Source organism: Phocoena sinus, chromosome 13 (genome assembly GCF_008692025.1).
Source record: "Phocoena sinus isolate mPhoSin1 chromosome 13, mPhoSin1.pri, whole genome shotgun sequence".
NCBI lineage: Eukaryota > Metazoa > Chordata > Mammalia > Artiodactyla > Phocoenidae > Phocoena > Phocoena sinus.
The window spans coordinates 90,028,956-90,049,858 of NC_045775.1; the positions used below are offsets into that span (position 1 = coordinate 90,028,956).

Sequence of the window (20,903 nt, forward strand, 5' to 3'; positions counted from 1 at the left end):
AGGACGGAGCAAAGCCCCTCACGCAGGCCTTTTGGGCAAAGAGGGGATGCGGGAGGACGGGTCCCAGTCCTTCCTGCGCGGCCCTGAGCCCCCACTCCGCCTCGGTAACAGCACCAAACACGTTTCCGGGCCCTTAAAGCAGACCCGCCGGAGGCGGCCGCCCTGCCAGGGCCTCGGGCAGCCCTCGGCGGCACCCAGAGCGGGGCGCTGTCTTGACGCACAGCTGGTGAGTCTTCCTGAGTGTTCGCGCCCAGGTAATGGCCCCCCGGTCAACACAGAGCACCCCGACCGCTGCCCCTCAGCCCCGCTCAGCTGGCGGCTCGGGCCCACGTACGGAGGAGCCCCCGCGGCTGGAGGAGGGGGGCCCTGGCCCTGGGCAGCGCCCCGCCCTTAGAGACACGGCCCTCTTGGGTGACCAGCTTGGCCGAGGGGCTCCGCGGCCCGCAGCCAAGTCTGGATGGGCTGGGGGGGCTGCGGGCGAGTGCTGGCGGCCTCTTGCGCTCGTGGGCCTAAGGGCGACCACCTGTGCGGGCAGAGCGCCCCAGCGCACGCCCACGCTGCTCCGTCCATCTGCCGGGTGTGCAGACCCCCGCCCCGCGCTGACCCAAGAAGGCCTGCCTTGCCCCGGGGGCTGCCACAGACCCCCTCGCCGTGCCTGCGGGACCTGTAGGTTTCCCAGCGGCACTTGTACATCCCCGGGGGCCGGGGGTGGAGGGCGGGGGCGGGGGGAGAGCGAGCCACCCACTCCCGGCTTTGACCCTGCCTCCAATCACAGGCTGGACCTCGGGCGCTTCCCGGGCCCCCCAGCGGCTGCCCTCTCCCTGGGTCTTCCTTTCCCTGCTCAGGCGCCCTTGTGACGCCAGAACGCGGGACCCGCGCAGCTTCCCCTCCAGGAGCACCTGCCGCCTGTCCCTCCTCGTGTGCAGGCGGGCTCCCTGGCCATCTTGCCCAACAAGGAGGCGGAGACCTGGCTGGGGAGCAAAGGGCTGGAGTGTTTGTGCCCGCACCTGAGTACACACACGGGACACATGTGCCCCACACATGCACTACAAACCTCTGGCCTGCTGTCTTAAATGAAGACGATTTTCTTTCCTAACTTATGACGAATCACATCTAGTTAGTGGCTTGACTTAGGCAGGCTGGCTGAAAGGGGTAACTGCAAGTAACTGAGAAACCGGAAAATTGGTAGTGCCTTTAACAAATGGATTTTTTTTCCTCACCAAATACTAAGCTAAGGCTTTGTTTCAGGGGTTCAGTGATAACCGTTAACGGTGATTCTTTTGGTCTCGTACTCATGCCTGTTGCTGCATGGCTACAGAACGGCTGCCCCAGCTCCAGCCATCACATCCATTCAAGGTGGTTGTGTTGGTTTCTGGCTGTGCCCCTCTGGGCTCCTTAAGAGAAGAGAAACGTGTTCTAAGTGCCAAGCACTGTGCTTACAAGCATTATCTCATTTAATCCTATGGTAATTCTATAAGGCAGGTGTTACTGTTATTCCATTTTAGACACAAAGAAACAGAAGCTGAAAGAGAATAAGGGCTGGTAAGTGGCAGAGTGTGGACAGGGGCCCAGTCCTCTCGATGCAGCCTTTTCCTTCAGCACACGGTAGAGCTAAGTTTGCTCCAATGGAAACACAGAGCAAGTGTTTCAGAAGCTCTTTAAAAAGTAGAAGCCCCTTCTGGCTGGAGCAAGGAGCGGGGAGCTGGTGGGCGAGGGTCGGGCATGACCGGGGCCCCCGGGGGAGGGAGGATGAGTGTTCCACCGGCACCTCCTCCTCCTCCTTCTGCCCAGGATGGTGACTGAATGGCTCTTGAGGCTCCAGCCGGAAGGCATCTCCCCGCCCCGGTGATATCTCGTTGCTGGGGAAGAGCCCGCCAATTAACCTCACAGCCCAGAGTCCCATGCCACCGCAGCATGGAGACGGGGGCTCTTTACACCACAGGTGGAGGCAGGGAAGGCCGGGGCTGGCGAGTCAGCACTGGCTCAGTTTTCTAAACGTGGAAAGAGAAATCTTGGAAGTTATGATCTCTGGAATGAGTCCGTTTTCAGCAAAATTCTGGAGTAGACTTTAAAACAGATTTAAGTTGAGACAAAATAAACCAATTTTCTTTCCTGAGCACAGCCGTCTGGGGTGTAAGACATCCATGGGGATGCATTTGATGGATGAATGTACCCGCGGAACCAGGGGTACTCCCATGGAAGTTCCGTACTGGTCCAGTTCTGTTTAACACTTTTTAATCAATAATTTCAGGGAAGATGTAGACAGGGTGCCTTAGAAATGACAGAGAACACAAATCTGGGAGGGATAGTTGATGAGCTGGATACAAAGTAAAATTTCAAAACACGTGAAAGACAGGTGTCCTGGGGGCTTAAATAAATAAAACGGAACCTGATAGGATTCATGTAACATCTATAACTTAGCTTCAAAGACTGAGCTGAGATGCGTGGGCTCGGGGTCCTGGTCCATTGCGGGGCCGAATGCAGTGGGCGGAGTCGACCACAGACCCGCGGGAGCAAAGGCGGTTCCCTGATGTCCGACACAACACCGTCGCAAAGTTGGGCGGCGTCCTGGTCGGAGCCTGTCCTCTGTCCCGAGAGCTCTGGGAAGTGTCTGGGGCCGCCGGCTCCTGGTCTGACAGGCTCCTCACACACTAAGTCACCCTCTCTGGACTGAACATTCACTTGCTGGCTGCAGACCTTTGACGACTTTCCAGAGTTCCAACAAGGTTGATCCTGAGTTTTTGCTCATTTTTTTCATGTTGCTGGAGGGATGGTGTGAGCCCGCGTCCCTCCCCGGCCCGCCCTCGGTGCTGTGTCACTGCAAGCCCCGAGTGTCGGGGACCGGCTGGACGTGAGTGAGCTGGTGAAAGTCAGACACTGGTGGTCCTTGACCTGGAAAGGGGAGGCCTGGTGGGGATGTGGTGGCTGTCTCAAAACCGTGGTGGTCCGACACCGAGTGGTTCCAAAGGGAAGCACAAGGAACCGCTGGGAAGTGGCAGAGACCCGGGACCTTGTGCAGAAGGGAGGTGTCTACTTGCCCTCTGGGGAGGTGTCTGAGCAGCTGCCTGACGTCTGTTGGAAAGGCTGCCCAGGGATTCTGCCGGCAGAGCAAAGGATCCCCATCCTGAGACGCCATCATTCTCGTCCTCCAGTCTAGGCTTCTGTCATCACTGCCTTGGATCCTTCTTTATAAAGTCCCCTCCTCTGCACCCAGCGCGGAGGTGGCTGAGTCTCTAAAACTAAATCTGATCGTGTCTCTTTCCTGCTGAAAAAATGCACCTGGTTCCTCCTGCCCACAGGTCCATCCCGGCTCCTCAGGGAGGGGGCCCGGGTCCTGCGTGCCTGACCCCTGTCCTCCTCCCCACCACCCGTGATGCCATGGTGGGAGCCTGGGCTGGGGGCTGTGGCCAGGACCCCAAGATGCACAGGGAGGTGACTTTGGGGCTGAGCCTTAAAGGCAGGAGGGTCAGCAGGTGACAAGGGGAGCCCGGCTCTTCCGTCTGGAACCCAGTGTCGACCTCAGGACCTTGGCCACGTCTGGGGACGCTGGGTCATTCTAACCGGGAGTGGGTGATGCTGGCACCTGGCGGGTGAGGGCAGAGGTACGCAGGAGGGGGCCCTCGGGTCACCTGCAGAGACAGGTGCGCTCGTGGAGAACGGAAGCGCCACGAGGGCAGGTTGCTCCCCTGTGTGGTCACTGTTGTGTCTCCAGAGCCCAGGACAGGATTCCATACAAGAGGCGCCCCATGAATGTTGAACAGAGTCTGGTACATACTCAGCACTTGGTAAATATTTGGTATTATTATTCTTTCTGACAGATTTGTTGTAGTTTTCCGAGCCTAAGGCTTTCTGAATGACCTCTGCCTGTCTCCTGGGCAGTGAGGCCGAGCGGGCAGGTGGTGGACCTGGAGCCCAGGAGCCCATCTGGGCCACCTCAGCCATAGGAGCTGTGTGTCTCTGGGCAAATCCCTTCACCTCTCTGGGATTTCATTTCCTCATCCACTGGGTGGAATAAAATTTGTTTTTCTTATTATCTGTCAAACTGATGGAGTGAGCAGGTACGATCATGTGTCCAAGTGCTTTCAGCATAGAATAGCTTTAAATTATTGCCTTTACATGGTGCCTTCTGCAAAATAGAAAAAGCCTGCTGATGTTACCACAGCCGACACTGCACAGTGGTGGGGACCCCTTGCCGCAACTCAGAGGGTTTCCTTTCTGCCCACGAGCCCCCCCCAGCCGCCCCCACACAGGTGCTTGAGAGGGGGAGCTGGCGGCCCTTAAGACACATCACACAGTTCACGTATCTCACTAATCAGCTTTTGCGCTTAAAAGTCAGGCAATACACTCAAGATAGTACTAATGAATTTTCTGTCTTGAGTGATTTTTCTCAGACAGACACCAAGGGAAAACATCAAAGAAAACCCAATAAAACAGATTATAAAGATACAAGGTGGGGATTGTGAGTCCAGGACCTGGACCTCCAGCTGTTCCTAAGGCTGCCTGGAGCCGAGGACCCTGCGCGTTTGATTTGGGCGTGCGTCTTGCGGAGAGATCACATTTCTTCTGAAACGAAACATCAAAGGACGCGGCTGAGGTGCCAGCACACAATGATCTGCCAACGCGTGCCCAGGAGAGCGGCTCCCCCCTCGCCATGCTCGTGGCAGCGGCCCGAGGGCTGTGATGGGACCTGCCACATCAAAGCGGGGGGCAACGTGCTTGTGCCAGAGCCGAGGTCACAGCCTCACCCTCTGCTCAGTGGGGATTAAACCTGAAAGAGCCTTGGAAACTTGGTGGATGTAAATAGTATCCACCTGGCAACACTGTTCACGCCTTTACTTCTGCTTCTGGGAGTCCTGTTCTTTCCTTGAGTCATCGCTTCGTGCATTCATCCAACAATTATTTATTAGATCTTTAATGCTGCTGAGCAGTGTTCGAAGTCCCCAGCATCTTGTGGAAAACCAGACAAGGGACTGATAAACAAGTGAGTAAACAGTGTAACTTCAGAACGTCATAGTGTTAATATCGTTAAATGTCCATACTGCCTAAAGCAAGCTACAGATTCAACGCAAACCCTATCAAAATTCCAATGGCATATTTCACAGAGAGACCAAGCAACCCTAAAATTTGTATGGAATCGGGCTTCCCTGGTGGCGCAGTGGTTGAGAGTCCGCCTGCCGACGCAGGGGACACGGGTTCGTGCCCCGGTCCGGGAAGATCCCACGTGCCGGGAAGCGGCTGGTCCCGTGAGCCATGGCCGCTGAGCGTCCGGAGCTTGTGCTCCGCAACGGGACAGGCCACAACAGTGAGAGGCCCGCGTACCGCAAAAAAAAAAAAAAAAAAAAAAAAAAAAAAAAAAAAAAAAAAACCCACAGAAAAAATCAGTGTTTAAAGTATTCGTAGTCCCGCGGGAGGGGTCCACATGCAGTCCTGGCGCCTGGGGAAGAGGAAATAGGTACCATTTACGGAAGTGGGAGGGGCTGATGGTAAAACCAATGGAGGCCAGACCCAGCGGAGTCCACGTAGGGCCCGCAGCCTCCTGGCTGCAGGAGGCCGGGTGAGAGGCTGGGGGTGTGCACATCCGATATGGAGTCTGAGTCCATCTGAGTCCCCTCTGATTGCCTTCATGGGGCTTTTCGGGGAAGCCTCATCCCAGGCACACAGAGGCTGTGACCCGGCTTTCCAAGGAGGGTCCCCAGTCCCCTCTTCTGGGGCCCATGAGCGAGCGGTGTGTCCTGTCCGCTGAGGCGCACAGCAGGCATTCAACACGCATTTTACCCAGAAGTTTGTGTGTTTCACCACAGCTCAGAGTGGAAATGCTTGGCATATTCACAAATTCCAGCCTTTCCTTGGAAGGAGGCGAACATTATCTTATCTGAGAAAAGGCTCTGTTATTCTTCCCGAGATCGATGATTCTTCATTAGCTCTGTATCTTTCACAAGTATTTCACATTTTCCTAGAAAACGCATCAGTGTTATTTATAATTGAACCTCCCCTTGGATGATTTAAGATGTACTCCTACCAAAGACATGAGTCCAGATATTAAATATTATTCAATGTCAATTACGCTGTGATTATTCTGGAAGCTTTTCTTTACATTCAATTTTCAGTCATTTTGCTCATGACTGTAATTTAAATAAGGGATTTCCATTATTGGGTTAAACGTGTCCCCGGTGCTTTAGCCGATAGCTGTGCAGAGGCACACAGCTTCGAGCATCTTCTGAGATCTGGGGCCAAACTAAAATAAAGTGTGTTGTGTCTCCAGACTGGAGGAGAATCTATTATAATTCCTTTTTATAAAAGAAATGTATTTATTTATTCGTTTATTTTGGGCTGTGTTGGGTCTTAGTTCCTGTGCGAGGGCTTTCTCTAGTTACAGCAAGCGGGGGCCACTCTTCGTTGTGGTGGGCGCGGGCCTTTCACTGTCGCGGCCTCTCTTGTTGCGGGGCACAGGCTTCAGACGCGCAGGTTCAGTAGTTGTGGCTCACGGGCCTAGTTGCTCAGCGGCATGAGGGATCTTCCCGGACCAGGGCTCGAACCCGTGTCCCCCTGCACTGGCAGGCAGATTCTCAACCCACTGCGCCACCAGGGAAGCCCCTATTATAATTCTTTTGAAGACTGTGAACAAAAAACATAGGCAATGGCAGGATTATTTTTAATACCTGAAAGCATTTGCCATATTTCTGTCACAGTGCTATGGAAACTGCAGTGGGCAACAAGGAGACACCTCGCTCGAGTGCAAGGGTCCTTCCTGCAGAGCTGAGGCAACGCGGACTTATTTCTTTAACTGGATGGCCCACTCCCTCAGTTTGAGCAAATTCACATTCAGGTAATCACTCAAGGCCCCACCTGATCGGACTGAGGGAAGCCCAGAGACTTGTCTTGGACTCCACTCCGTGTCACCCGCGAATCCCCACCCCAAGGGGCAAGGCTCTGTTTCCAAGGCCCGCATCCCACAGAGGCAGTTGCCCTGGGAGACCCAGCCTGCCAGGGGTCTGGGCTCATCTTCTTTTACACCTGGGGTAGCAGCGATGGCCGTCAGGCAATTCCAGGGCCAGTTCCCGCCCCGCAGGCCACCTTCAGCCAGCGGGGCTGCCCAGGGGGCACCTCCTGGAATCACCCTCACACTCGGGCCAATGGTCCCCAGGCTCCATCAGTTTGAGCAGCCGGGTCCTGTGTCCTCCGAGCTGTCTCCTCTTTGGACAGATGCTCTCTATTCCTTCATCCTAAATTCACGACAAGGCTCTGGATCCTTTTCCATCCTGTCATTAATATCTAGTCCCCCAGAATTGGAAACAATCCTGCCGATGGGGTCCGACAACCCGAGGTGCGGTGAGATGATTCCAGCCCCGTCACATCCCCTCACGCATCCTAAGATTCCATCACCTCCCAGGCGGCCCACGCGGACACTCATGTTGGCCCGTTGTGCTGTGCGCGCCTGAGTTCCCAAGGTCTCCGTCATACGAACGGCTAAGCCAGGCTTCTCCATCATGGACGGATACAACCGGCTGACTGAACACGTGCAAGTTTAACTGAGTGATAGAAACCTGTGCTTGCAATGCTTCCCGCTATTCAGATCACAGCCTGAAGTTCCTTTATGCTGCAGCTCACCTCCTTTGGCTGCTTCAGCCAGAAACTGGCAACTGGGGGTCTGGGGGCACAATAGGGCCACACTCACTTTGTTTGGCTAATAGGGTGTTTTTTCTGAGAACTGATGCCGACTGTTGAACACAGGAGAACACACCTAAAAAGCAGTCCCCCAACTTCTCTGGAAAAAGCAGAAAGATGGGCGGGGCTGGGCTGGCCACGTCCACCTTTGCAAGGCCCAGCACAGCCCCCCAGGCCCTGCACAGACACCCAGGCCCTGCCACGCAGCCCCTCCCGGCATCTGGGGCCCCCTGGCCTACAGCTCGCCTGTGCTACGGGAGTGGGTGAAGGCAGGGGCCCAAGGTGACGAAAGGTGGGATTCGGTGGCCCCGGTGTTTGCCCTTTGTGGCCCTGGTTGTGTGTAACAAGGGAAGCCGAGTGCAGGGGTGGTTCCCTCTGCCCAGCACGCCACGGGTCCTGGAACCCTTTCCCTCTCCTTTTGGGTGACCCCTGAGGTGCCGCCAGGCTTCAGATGATCCCCCCCTGCGGCCAGCACACATTGGTCCCAGAAAGCGACCCCCTGGGCCAAGCTGGGTGGCAGGGGTTTTAAAAACTTCCAGCCCCCACGGCGTCAGGATGAGTGTCTTTTGTCAGCGGCTGAAGCCACGAACGAAATGCTCCTGAGTTTTGACCCGTGTTTCCTGTCATGTGGGTTGGGAGGTAGAGGCAGCTGGTACAAGAGAGGGAAGGAGACACACCCACCCCGGGGCCCACCTGCAGTGACCTGGCCCAGCTCTTAGCCTGGGGTCCTGATTCCCATCACCTCTTTGGTTGCCTTTTAAAATCTTGCTGGAGCATGGTTTCTGCTGCTTGAAACCCAAAGCAGCCAGGGCACGTCACCCCTAGACAGCCCCTGCTCTCTGCCACCCTTCCCAGCTTCCCGAGTCCTGTGTCCATGCCACCTGCTTTTGGATCAAGCATTCTGGGTCCTTTGTTATTCTGAGTGCGGGTCAAAGGGTGGAAGGAGGGCCATGTGTGGCCCCTCCGGGGAGCCTGGCCCAAGGTCTGGGTCCCCGGGCAGCACGGGAGAGATGCCTCCATCTCTCCCTGGCAGTGCTGATGTGAATAATCGTGCACAGTCCGCATTAGGAGAACCCGGAAGGCAGGTGGGGCAAGTCCCCTGTGGCCGTCAGAGGTCAGGAGCGAAGTTCCAATGAACTGGCAGCCTCACTTCGTGGACCAAGGGTGTGGACTCAGTATACCCGGAACATAGACGTTAAGATGTGCCTTCAAATCGCCACTAGGCGAGGATTTGGAGGCTGTTTTTTCATTAATTCATAAATATTTATTGAACACCTACTATGTGTCAGGCATTGCCGTAGGCACTGGGGATATTACAGTGTAAAAATATGTGGCTTGTAGGGAGCTGGTATCATAGTGGACTGTGACCTTTTCCACGCATTCGGTTCTGGAGACAAAAACATTAACAAAATCCAGCCACAATGATTTCATAACTATGAGCCTCACCTTCCTCACATGCAAAATGGGGTTAAAATAATTACCCGACAGGGCCGCTTAGGAGGATTAAACAAAAAGATGCACGTTCGTGGCATTGAAGCCTCAACAAGTATTACTTTCTCCCTGGAAAGTCAAAAAAAGCTACACTTAGCTTCACAAACCGCAAGACAGCCTGACCGACCGGGAGTAGGGCCCTCGCGCCCTTCTGTTGTAGCCCCCTTTCGGAGATGTGCACGGTCCAGCGTCCTGCCCTGGACCAGGCTGCGCCGACCCCGGGACTGGGCCCAGAGCGGCCACGAGGGGGCAGCGCTCGGCAGGGAATCTGTGCCACCGGCCGCGGCCCCGCGGCCCCCGGGCCTCCGTGCGCTCTTGCGTCGCTCTGACGCGCCCGAAGGCGGGCGCCGGGAAGGAGACCGCGTCTCCCCTCGCCTGCGCCTCCCGAGAAGGGTGGTCGAGCGCGTCCCCAAGGGCACACTGCGCGAGGCTGCGGTCCGGCGGGCAGCGGCGCAAGTCTTGGACGGCGCGTCGCCGGGAGGACCCCAGCGCCCTCCCCTCCGCTCCGCCCGGCGCCCCGCGCCCACCCCGGCTCCGGAGCTGTCACTTCCGCGCGCCGCCGGGTAGGGGACCGGGCCGTCGTCGAGGAGGATGCCGGGTGTTGGCTGCGTCCCAGGCTCCTGGCCGGCGACTGCCCAGGGAGGCGGTCCGCATAGCGCCGCCCAAACTTCCTTCGCGGCGGCGTCAGGCGGGAAACATCCCGCTCCGAGGCTCACGGAGAGCGAAGGGAGGCTCGGCGCCAGAGGGGACAGGCCCGGGCCTGCGCAGGAGAGCGCCCCGGAGTTCCTGGGGACCCTGGAGGCGCCCTAACGGCAGGACTGGTGGCTGCGTGCGCCCAGGCGGAGGCAGCTCCAGGGCGCAGCTGCCCCTTCCCCGTAACCCCGCAGTGACCGTGACCTCCGCGCGCTACCCCGCGCACGTGCTCGCGGCCGAGGACGAGGAGGGGGTCCCGCTGCGCCAGCTGGGCAGCCGCTCGCGGGGCAGGCCAAGGGCGCACAGAGGCGGTGCGGGGGAGCGCGCACGCTGCGCCCACCGCCTTCCACGGCATCGGACTGGCCACTGCGAGAGCAGAGCCGCCGGGTGTTGTGCCCGACAGGCAGAGCCGCTGGATCCCGTTTGGGGCGGACTCGCGGAGGGACAGGTGTAGCCCGCATTCGGGGGCGCCTCGCGCCGAAGAACTGGGGTGGGCTCGGCGGCCCGGAGGGGGGCTCGCGGGGCTTCGGGAGCTCCGGTCCCTGCCACGCAGGCCGGTTGGCACTACTTGGCGCTGCCAGCCGCACAGAGGGAAGTCGCAGCGCAGCCCGGTTTCCCCAGCGGCTGCTCGGGCGCGACCCTGGCGCCCACTGCCCGCGGCGGCCTCCGCAACGGCCCCGGGGACCTAGAGGTGCGCGCCGCCGCCGGCGCCGCCCCCATGCTGCTCGGAGCGCCCAGGCTGTGCGCGTCCAGGGCGGGCCGCCGCTGCGCAAGAGCGAGGGCGACGGCGACAGGCTGGGCGGGGACATGGACGAGTCGTCGCTCCTGGACCTGCTGGAGTGCTCCGTGTGCCTGGAGCGCCTGGATACGACGGCCAAGGTGCTGCCCTGCCAGCACACCTTCTGCCGCCGCTGCCTGGAGAGCATCGTGTGCTCGCGCCACGAGCTGCGCTGCCCCGAGTGCCGCCATCCTCGTGGGCTGCGGCGTGGACGAACTGCCCGCCAACATCCTGCTGGTGCGCCTGCTGGACGGCATCCGCCAGCGGACCCGCGCCGGCACCAGCCCTGGCAGCAGCCCACCCGCGCGTCCTGGTCCGGGCCCGGCCCCGGTTCGGGAGCGCCTCGGCGCTCGCGGGTCCCGGGGGCAGCGCCTCTGGCTCCCCGGTTCTCCTCCCCGCGGCGACCAGCGCCAACGCCAGCCTGCGCGAGCTGGCAGCCAGCAGGAGCGCGCCCCCAGCAAAGGTGGGGTATGCGCTTCGCCGAGGTGTGAGTGTGTTGGTGGGGGGAGGGCGGCGAGGAAGGGCAGGGGACCAGAGGTGCTACGCGATGGCCTTCTTTCTCGACTTGCTTCCCTCCAGGGACTCCGTGAGTGTAACCTTCCAAGTCCTACTTGGCAACTCTTGGACATCACGTGCTCCCCTCCCGCCCCCCTCCCCTTTGAACTTCTCTTTGGCACCTGCCGTCGGCCCATCCTCTCCCCTGGAATCCCGTTCCCGCCTGCACTTGCTCTGTGTGTGGCCTGTGCGTGTGTGGCAACCCCCTGCCCTCCCTGAGGCGGGCAAGGCTCCCTGCCCCCCTGCTCCCCATTCAGTCCCTCGCAAGGCTGGGCCTCTTTCCCCACCTTTTAACTTTGCTGGGCCCTCCATCTCCCCAGACACAGCCTTCTTCTCTTGGAACCCCCAGACCAGCTCTCCCCACAACCCTCGCCCGCCTGGACTGAAGTTAGCACCTAGTGTTTTCCAGGTTCTGGCAGCTGGGAAGATGGTGGGCCTCCTGCCTGGTGTCTGGCCAGGGAGGACCTGGCAGAGGCAAGTGAGTGCCTGGGTTGCAAGAACGCAAAGTACAAGCTCCTTTAGCAGGAGGGGGAGAAGTTAACCTGGAGCCCAGGAATGCTTGGCTCAGCCCTTCTGAACTTGGCCCCCTGGTCCTCCCTGGGTTCTCAGGCCCATTGTGTTTCCACTGGGTTTGCTATTTGAGGGGTGTGTGTGTGTGTGTGTGTGTGTGTGTGTGTGTGTGCGTGCAGCTCCATTGTACAGCATGGACTGCTTCTGTTTCAAAGACCTTATCTTGAGGGTTCTGGTGATTTGGTTTCAAGAGCTACTTAGAGTGTGTCATTTCACACCCTCGGCCACCTTGGGCACTGTTGCTGGAGGGAGGAGAGCCCGTGGATGCTGGTTTAAGTGAGAAACAAGGAACTACTCATGTTTTGTGTTTTCTTTAAATGTAGAAAAGCTTGAAAAGCTTGTTGATTTATTGCAAATACCATTCACTTTAGAAAGCACAACCGTGTCCCTCTACTTCTGACCTTTTAAAGATCTGGTGGTGTATAAACCATTGAAATAATCTTTCCCAAATGTGAAGTGCTGAGGTGAGGGGAAAATTCTCCATCCAAATTGCCTCAGCACTGCAGTGTCTCTGAGGTTAGGAACTTAAGCCCTTGAGTGTTAAGCTTTGGAGTTAAAAGTCAGGCTTTGCCACACTGGGCTTTTCCTATAGATCAGGGAAATGGAGGCTCAGGGAGAATGCCTGTTCTCAAGTCAAGAATAGTCAAGGGATGTTTATAAATGGGATCACTGCTGAAGGGGAGTTGATGTTAATTTATTTGGTTTTAACTGTGATTAAATCCAGTTACAAGTGTTCTTATTACAGATTTTCAAACTTTTCTTTCCTGCCTTGCTGTTATTATCTAAAGTATTATAATTAAAAGTCTTCATTTGCAAAATAACCAGGTTACTTCCTCCTGCTCGGAGAACTAAATGATTTTTGGAATGACGCTTCTAGTGGGGACGTTTCGTGAATCGCGTTTATCAGGAGGGCGGCGGGTAACAACTGGCCTTGAGGCAGCTCTTGGGGCTCCGTGGCATTTGTGGCATTTAAAGACGTTTGTGAAGGGGCTGAACTTACAACTTTTATTCATAACACTTAGTACCAGGGAATTAATAATTTTTGGTCGCCCGGATTTTGGGATGATTGGTAGACTTTCTCTCTGGACACATACATACAGCTAACAGACTATGTCCAGGGCTGTCTGAGCCCAGCGGACCCTGGACCACATTTCCTTTTTTCCTGTGTTATCTCAGTGTGACCCTCGGTCCTTTCTTCAGGTCCCACTCGCCAGGGGGACTAAGCTTGGGTCCCTAGGAACAGTCTGAATTAAATCCGATATTACATTTTGATCATTTTCAGAGAGGAAAGAAAAAGTAGTGGCCCTGTAGACTGTAGTATCATCTAGCCTTTAATCTACAGATTTTCACTAGTCCATTGGGAGCCTTTTTGGGCAACCAGACGTCCCCGCATAGAGGGCTGCACTGTAAGCAGGGCTTTGAGTGTGGCGGGCAAAAGCCTTCATCTGAGCATCACTTCCAAATAGGCTCTGGTACTTGACTGTCCACTGGATTAAGTCCCTGGGCCCGGGTGTTGCCGCGTGCTGTGTAATAGATGGGGCACTCGTTATCAACGGGTACCATATATGCCTTAGTAGTAGGTGACCGGTAAATATAAGACAGCCCCGTTTCCCAGTGAGATGCTGCTCCAACCTTCCTTTGGGATGTGTGGACGTTTTAGGTGGGTAGATTAGCAGGTATCCGCTTAAATGTTTTGTTAATTTAGTGACAGGTAGCTGCTGGGAATGTACTCACTCCGTTGGTTCCCGAAAGCACTTTCCACACCTCTCACTTCACATCTTTCACCGGTGTTGCCTGGACCCTCCAGCCCGGTGGGCGGAGCTTCTGCTTTCACCTGTGCCTCTGAGGCAGGCATCAGGGATCAGTTTAATTATGCTACCCTGGAACCTTTTACACCGTGTTACGGCGCCCCAAGGCTGGCAAATGCTTGCCGTGCTTGTGCTGGCACCCAGAGCCGCCTTAGCCCTTTGAATGCGCTGCCGTCGCAATTGCTGAGTTTCTTGGCCTAATCTGTTTTTTTGTTCTGTTTTACGGTTTTGCAAGGTGACCCCCTTAAACACCCTAACTACATTGATGGAGGTTTTCAGCGCAACTTGTCTTTCCGAGAGGGGAGTAATTCAGAGAGTACTTTTTAATGTGTCTGAACAAGGCTCTAAATATACCAGACAGTTCCAAATTTTGGTGATTATTTTGGTGGGAATCCCTTGCCTTACGTTTGGCATACACAGCTTTTGCTATGTACCTGCACTGGGCCGGGCACCATCCTGGGTGAGCCAGGCAGGTGTGTCCCCGATGGAGCTGGCGTTAGGGGCCGAAGCCGCTGTGCTCTCAGGAGGTTCCTGTGGGCACGGGGCAGGTGTCGGCCAGAGTTCTGTGAAGGTTAGAGGGAGGACGTCATCGCAGTCAACGACCTCTGGAAGGCTTGGGTAAGGCTCTTGCTGATGGGAAACAGCGCCAGAGCCTGTTTAGTTTTGCCTGCAGGTACTTGGGGAGTTTAAGTTGGAAACCTGTGTATCTCTCGGCCAGTGTGACTGGGACCCAGTAATGAGAGAGTGGAGTGAATCACACCAATGATGTCTATTAGACATTTTATCTCACAAACACACACGTATAATAACTCGCCATTTTTTGGATGCAGGATCTGGGACTGTTCTTTGCATTCTAACCTGTCTTTCAGTCACAACCTGTGATTTCCTATTTGTTTCTTTCAAGTGGACTGAGAACTAAGAGACTTTCCAGAAGTTCTGAGTGGAGCACCTTCCGGATTTTAAACAATCCCCCTCAGTGTGTTCTGGTTTTGTTCCTGCTGACGTGACAGTTTTAAAGCTGTCTCTCTTTGCTGAGTCTTTCCTAAGCAGTCACCTTGGTTTTCCAAGGAGTGACTTCTTGTGCACTTAGATTTCTTTGGTTTGGATACTATTTAACTAGAGTTTATGTTTATATGTAAGTATGTAAGCACACTTGCATCAATATGCTTGGGAATCCAGACTCCCTGAGCAGGAGTGATGGCCTGGGCAGTGGCTGGCCAGGCGGCAGCCCTCTGTAGGGTGGACGCCCTGGCCGTCCGGTGCAGGGTTAGGGTCAGGACGTGACTGCGTCGTGGGGGTGGGCGGCTGTGGCTTGGTCTGGGGTGTAACGGGGACTCCAGAGAAGAGGCCTGGAGGCCTCATGGAAGCCAGGCAGCTCCCGGGACGGCAGACGGTGGTGACCGTGGTCACTGTGACGCCAGGGCAGACGCCGGCCTTTGTGACAGGTGAGTCACGGCAAGTCCTTCGGGATGTGTTTTCAGAAGGGCGGTGGGATGCGTGACTGTTGATGGAGCGTCTGTTGTGTGCAGGGTGGGCCGGGCGGTGTAAGTGTGTCTCCTCGCTTACCGACCGCAGCTCAGAGAGGCAGCTGGTTAGGACACGGGAAGCTGAGCTCCGAGACCCCATCGCTCAGGGACACTGGAGTTGGGGTGACCTTGAAAGGTGAACTCTGTACGCACCGGCTAACTGGCTTCCTGGTTAGACGCCTCTCCCTACCACGAACCTGGTTAATTAGAGACCCTGGTCCCAAACCAAGTGGCCTGGGCCCTGAGGTCCACTCTGCACGCGGCTGCAGCTGCTTTTGGCTCGGCTGCTGTGGGCGGGCTGGTGTGGAGTGCGGTGGAGGGGGTCCCCGGGGAGTGCGGTGGCTTTGGGAGCAGGTCACTGGCAGCCGTAGGTCTGGAGTCCGGGGTGCCTGGGGTTTGTCCGGGGCTCCGTTCTGTCCTCAGGGATGCATCCTCATCCATCCTTCTGCTCTGCCACCATCCTGGTGTCACCCCAGCCCCACCCAGGGGTCTCAAGGTTAGATGCAGGGGCCTTGGGCATCTCATCCGAGTGACATTCCGAGAGGCCAAGTGGTCACTCTCCAAGTTGGGGAGCAGACCTGACTTGGCCATCCGGCCGGAGCCCGGACCAGCCCATCTCTGGGGGCTTTGGGACCCAGGACCACCTCCCCCTGAGGCTGCAGCCCCTCCCCACCGGCATCCCAGACTAGGCGACGGAGGGATCCCTGGGCTCCTCAGGGTCCTGTGAGGATGGAGGGTAGGGGACTTGGTGGGCAGCCAGGACTGGCACGGGGTGGGGTGTGTGTTAATCGCTTGGCAGATGGTTTAGCTTTTCTGGGCCTTCTTATCAGTGAGTGAGGGCACCTGTCTGCTTTACTGGGTGACAGAGGCAATGCAGGTGCAGGCTTAGCGCACCCTGTGGGCCGTTGGCTCGGTGCCACCACTAACATGCATCTTGAATCACCACTGAGGTGCGCTCCACAGGCCCACCTCACTGCTAGTGGGGTCAGTATACGGTGTCCTAAATTACGGGGTGTGTGTGTGTGTGTGTGTGTGTGTGTGTGTGTGTGTGTGTGAGAGAGAGAGAGAGAGAGAGAGAGAGAGAGAGAGAGGGAGAGAGAGATGCATGTTGTGCCTCTAGGTTCAAAGTCTGCCGAGTTCCCACGACTGGATTGTTGAGTGTTGATGAGCGTCTAGCCAAGGGCTTGAATCTGTTTCACCTTTAAATGGCTTCCAGGTTTTATCTTTGTTATGGAGGTAGCGTGCTTGATCCTTATAAGTGTCTTTAAAATGAGAAGAAGTCCAAAAGCTCATCTGCTTTAAGGAGGGCATCCGGGAACGTAATCCTGCTCGGTGCGACACACTGGTCGGGGCTCTGCTGAGAGGGAAGCATAGCGAGCTCGTCTGCAGGACGGGTGGCCCATCTACACCTCCCTTGTGTGCAGGACGGACTCACACTGTTGTTCCTTCATCCAGCGTTTGAGGCTCGCCAGAGCAGGACGAGATTGCGTCTCAATGATACAGTTGTTTCAAGGGTGCGCTTCAGTTCAATCTGTATTTAACTTTATTTTCGCAGTTAATGTGCTCTTTTTCAAGGTCCGTTTTTGAAATAAAACATCAAGGATTCAGTTAGGGAGAGATGCTCTTTATGGCGCTTGAAGAGACAAAGGTCAGTTTTTGTCAGATTTGCCTTCCTTGGTGGATCTTCGGATTTGAAGAATTTGATGCACGTGTGATGTCTGTCCTGTTGGAATCCTAAATCACCTTGAAAGACGAGGGTGTCAGAGGTGTCAGCTGTGGGGAATGGTTTAAGAACTGTGACATGTCTCCCTTCTCCCTCTGAGCAAAGTTGGAATAAAAAGTGTGTGGAGCAGCAGCTCGATGCAGATTCTACGCACAGGCTGCATCTTTGAGCTGGACTCTGGCCGCGTTGGCGTGTGGGTGATGAGTGACACTGGTTCTCTCGCCTGCCGAGTGTTTGTGGTGGGAATGAGTCCACGGCGCTCATCTGCAAACAGAAGACACTGGGATCTTGGCTCTTCTACTTCCGGGACGTGTGTGTGCTGCTCCCGTGAATGTATGTGAGTTTCGGTGAATTAGAATTCGCTGCGGGAATTCAGGTCAACAGAAGCAGTGAGTGACATCTAGAAACACGCCGGCACCAGAAGCAGGTGTGAGTCGTTGTGGAGCCGAGGGGCTAGGGACAGGAGGGTGGGTTTTGGGCGGTGCCGAGCCGGGCGGGAGCCCTGGGGGCACAGGGGGCCATCACACAGCCGTGCAGGTGGGCCGGTGATGCATGTCTCTCTACTTCACTGGATGCATATCTGAGGACCTACTATGTACCAGCACCAGGTACTTGGGGTAAGAATTATTTTGGCCTAGGAAGTGGCACAGTTTGCCTGCCACCTCACCAGCAAACGCAGCACGAAGCGCATCTGAAACAGCGGAGACGTCCCGGCAGCAACAGCTGGTGTGCGTTCATTTCTCCTACACGCAAAGCTGAAGTACCACCACCTTGTCCCTCCACGTGTTCCAGAGACTTCTACATAAGACATACGTATCTACTGTTTATGGATAAACTGTTGGATTCCTTAACTCTTTATAATCATCCTCCCATTCTACATGAGCTAAAAATTGCACCTGTTTCCCCTCCCCAAGCCCGTCCGAAGGTAACGAGAGCCAGTGTGTTCGTACAGCGTGAGGTGTCAGGACCGGAGGGGCACGTGGCCTGTGCCCTGTTAACAGCACCTGGAAACAGACCACCAGTGAGCACAGAGGTGGCATCTCGCTGGTGGAGTGTGACCTGGTCTGGTGACAGAGAAGGGGAAGGTCACACAGGGCGCTGCTTCTCCCAGCGGGGTTGCTGCGGTGGCCACAGACGTCCCTGATGGCACCTGGCGATGGGCTTTATGTTAACGTATGTTTCCTTTAATGATCTCTTCTATTTATGCCAAGCGGTCCACTAAAAAAATTATGGCAGTTACGTGAGGTTTGATTTGGAACAGATTTAAATAAAAAGTAAGTCAGATTTAAAGTAAGTGTGAGGATGAGACCTGGATGACTAGTTTGGATAAAAACTGCCTGGAGTCCTAGAATGACCAGAGCTCATTTTCCCTGAGCAGCTTGACTTTTACCTTTTCATCCCCTGGCTTGCTCTGCGCCTGAGATGCTGGGGCCTGGGCTGCATTTGTGCTGAGGGTCTGTAGGATGGAGAAGTTGAATGAGGTAAGTGTGAGAAGCAGGACAGCACTTTATGCTTGGAAGCCAACGTTTGGGTTTTCAACTCAAATAGCAAGTGTGAAAACTTGGGATTTGTTTGAGGCTGAAAATATAAATGGGCAAGAAGTTTTAAAAGTGACATGTATCCACCTGCAGCCAGGGGCCCACCTGGCCTGGAGTCATGTTCGTGTCCAGGAGCCTGTCAGGTGCCAGGCCAGGATCTGGACACAGCAGAAAAGTGGCACAAGGTTCTGAACTAAGAGGTGGGTGTGGGGCAAAGGACATGGTCAGGCAGGCTCTCCCGGCACCCTTCGTGCCTGGAGCTGAGGGCTGTGGGTGAGACAGGTGGGACGGGGAGACAGGTGAGCCTGGGCCTCTGGGCTGGTCCCGTGCTCACGGCAGGGCTGTCTGATGAGCTGAGTGGAAGGGCCGGCCCTGGAATTGACATCTTCTGGGAATTGGGGTCGTCTTTGATTTTCCCCCTTCACCTGTGTCTGCGTCACCAAGTTTTATCATGACTCCCGGGAGGGACAGTTAACATCTTCCTTTCTGCCCCTGCAACACCGGCCGGGTCCCTGCCGGCCAAACTCCCCACCGGTGCCGCCGTCCCCCGTCCGCTGTGCCCCCAGCCGGGTGACCGCCCTGCGATGCCGTTTGGACCACAGGTGCCCTCCGCTCTCTGGGCAGGTTCTAGGTCCCTGTCCTGCCCCACCTGGGCCCCAGCTGCACGGCCAGTAACTGTCCTGCTCTCCCTTCCCTCTGGGCGTTTGCCCTTGGCTTGCGTCAGACCAGCACCTTCTCCAGCGCCGAGCGCAGGTGTGCTTTGTGTCAGACCAGCACCTTCTCCAGCGCCGAGCGCAGGTGTGTCCGTGCCTCCTTCCCGCGTCCCTGGGCTGCTGCAGAGGAGCACCCACACGTGGTCTGTCCCGCTTCTTACGCCCCCGCCCGGCTGCCCTGCCCTCACTGTCTGTCCCCCATGTACCTCCCGGCGCGCACGGGCCCTGTGCACCCCCGGAGCCAGTCTCCTACATTCTCAGTGAACGTCTGTGCTCCAGAACCTATTTCCTGATGGCCTTCGGGGTCTTGGGTCTTTTCACCCGTGCACATTGCAAGTTCATCAGGGTCAGGCCCGTGCCATTCCCTGGGTCTGCGCCCTGCGCAGGAGCGGGGGCCTTGGCAGCCGGGACAGGGTGATGGTTATCGGTGCACGTGGGCTGCCTGGGGCCAGGCTGATGCCCCCTCCACACACCCTCGAGGTGCGCCTGGGCCCGTGCTGGGCGCGGTGTGACCTCTGTGCTGTGGAGTCCTCATCTGCAAGGTGCTGACCAGGCAGAGCGTGGGCACCGGGGCACCTCAAAGGCTGTGGCCTGGCGGCTTCCTACCTAGAAGGAGCCGGGAGGGCCCCGGCTGTGCGTGAGCACCTCGGAACCTCTGCTGGCAGGGCTGGCGGGGCTGGCGGGGCTGGTGTTACTCTTGAGCCTTGAGTTTTCATTGTAATAAGTATCGGAATGGATGACCCCAACGGAGTCGGGCTGGGAGCCCGGGAGGGGCCTGGGGGCAAGGGCTGGGGGACCCGCAGAGTCTGCACCTGGATGTTTGCTTGCGATCCCTTCTCCCCAAGCTTGGGATGTCCCTCTCATCTCATTCTGCCTCACCCACTGGAGCCACACACTCTGGGGTGTTCGGGATAAAGTAACGGACCGCCCCGCTTCAGCTCACTCTGCTCCCAGTGTCCCCAGCCGGGAGGGGACTGGAAGCCTCACCCACCCAGGGGAGTCACTGGCTGTGGCGGGAGGGCTGGGCTCTCCCTTTCTTCTGGTTTCTATTCCTTTTTCACTCTTGGTGGCCCTGGAGTGAGTCAGAGAGTGGGCCTTCCTTTTGTCCAAAAGAGAGAGGTGTTGGCTGTACCTCCTTAGAAGGAGAAAGAAATGGCCAAAATGCCTGTTCCTTGGAATCACAGCTATCGGTGCCACTGGGAGGCTTGTTAGCAGGACGTGAGTCCAGAGAGCCGCTGCTGGGGCCCTCGGGGAGCAGGTGCACGGACAGCATGCTGCAGGCAGGACTGGGTCCACGCGCCACGGGCAGCCCGGGATGAGCTGTGATGCCTGCACGGCAGAGAAACGCTCTGCGTGTATTTGTTATTTCCCATCTGCTGCTTGGTCAACACACCTGATTCACGTTGAGTGGAAATCTTGCTGCCCTAAATGGAATTCTAAACACAGACCCACAAAGCGGCCAGAGGAAGATGTCGCGTCAATTATACAAGAGGGCGTACGTATGAGGCCTCACACTGTCACGATTCCCAGTTCTTTCAAAAGTGATTTATTCTTAATTGTCCACTGAGTGGTCTTTCTGGTTATATTTTTTCTGATTCTAGGCCTTAGAGCACTTGGTTAGTAACTTGAGTTTCTCTTGTGAGGTTAATCCTCAGCTGTTTAGGTAAATTGTCTGGAATTAGAGACTCACCTGTTCATTGTCACTCAGTAGTGAATACACTTCAATGTATGTAAGTGGATTCGTGTACATATATATATATACACACACACGTATACTAATATATAGAAAGCATACATATATATGTATCATTTTATAAGTTACACATTTATAGTCATTAATTTG

The 20,903-nt window shown here is 56.2% G+C and overlaps 1 protein-coding gene across 1 annotated transcript in view; it reads left to right on the forward strand.

The window, feature by feature from the left end:
• Positions 1-2,478: 2,478 nt before the first annotated feature.
• The window catches only part of SH3RF3 (SH3 domain containing ring finger 3), a 213,866-nt gene continuing 195,441 nt past the window's right edge, over positions 2,479-20,903 (forward strand). The window contains exons 1-4 of the mRNA XM_032652281.1: positions 2,479-2,630; positions 3,880-3,949; positions 9,317-10,270; positions 10,539-11,090. Coding sequence (XP_032508172.1) covers positions 2,479-2,630; positions 3,880-3,949; positions 9,317-10,270; positions 10,539-11,090 — 1,728 coding nt within the window. The remainder of the gene's footprint in view (positions 2,631-3,879; positions 3,950-9,316; positions 10,271-10,538; positions 11,091-20,903) is intronic.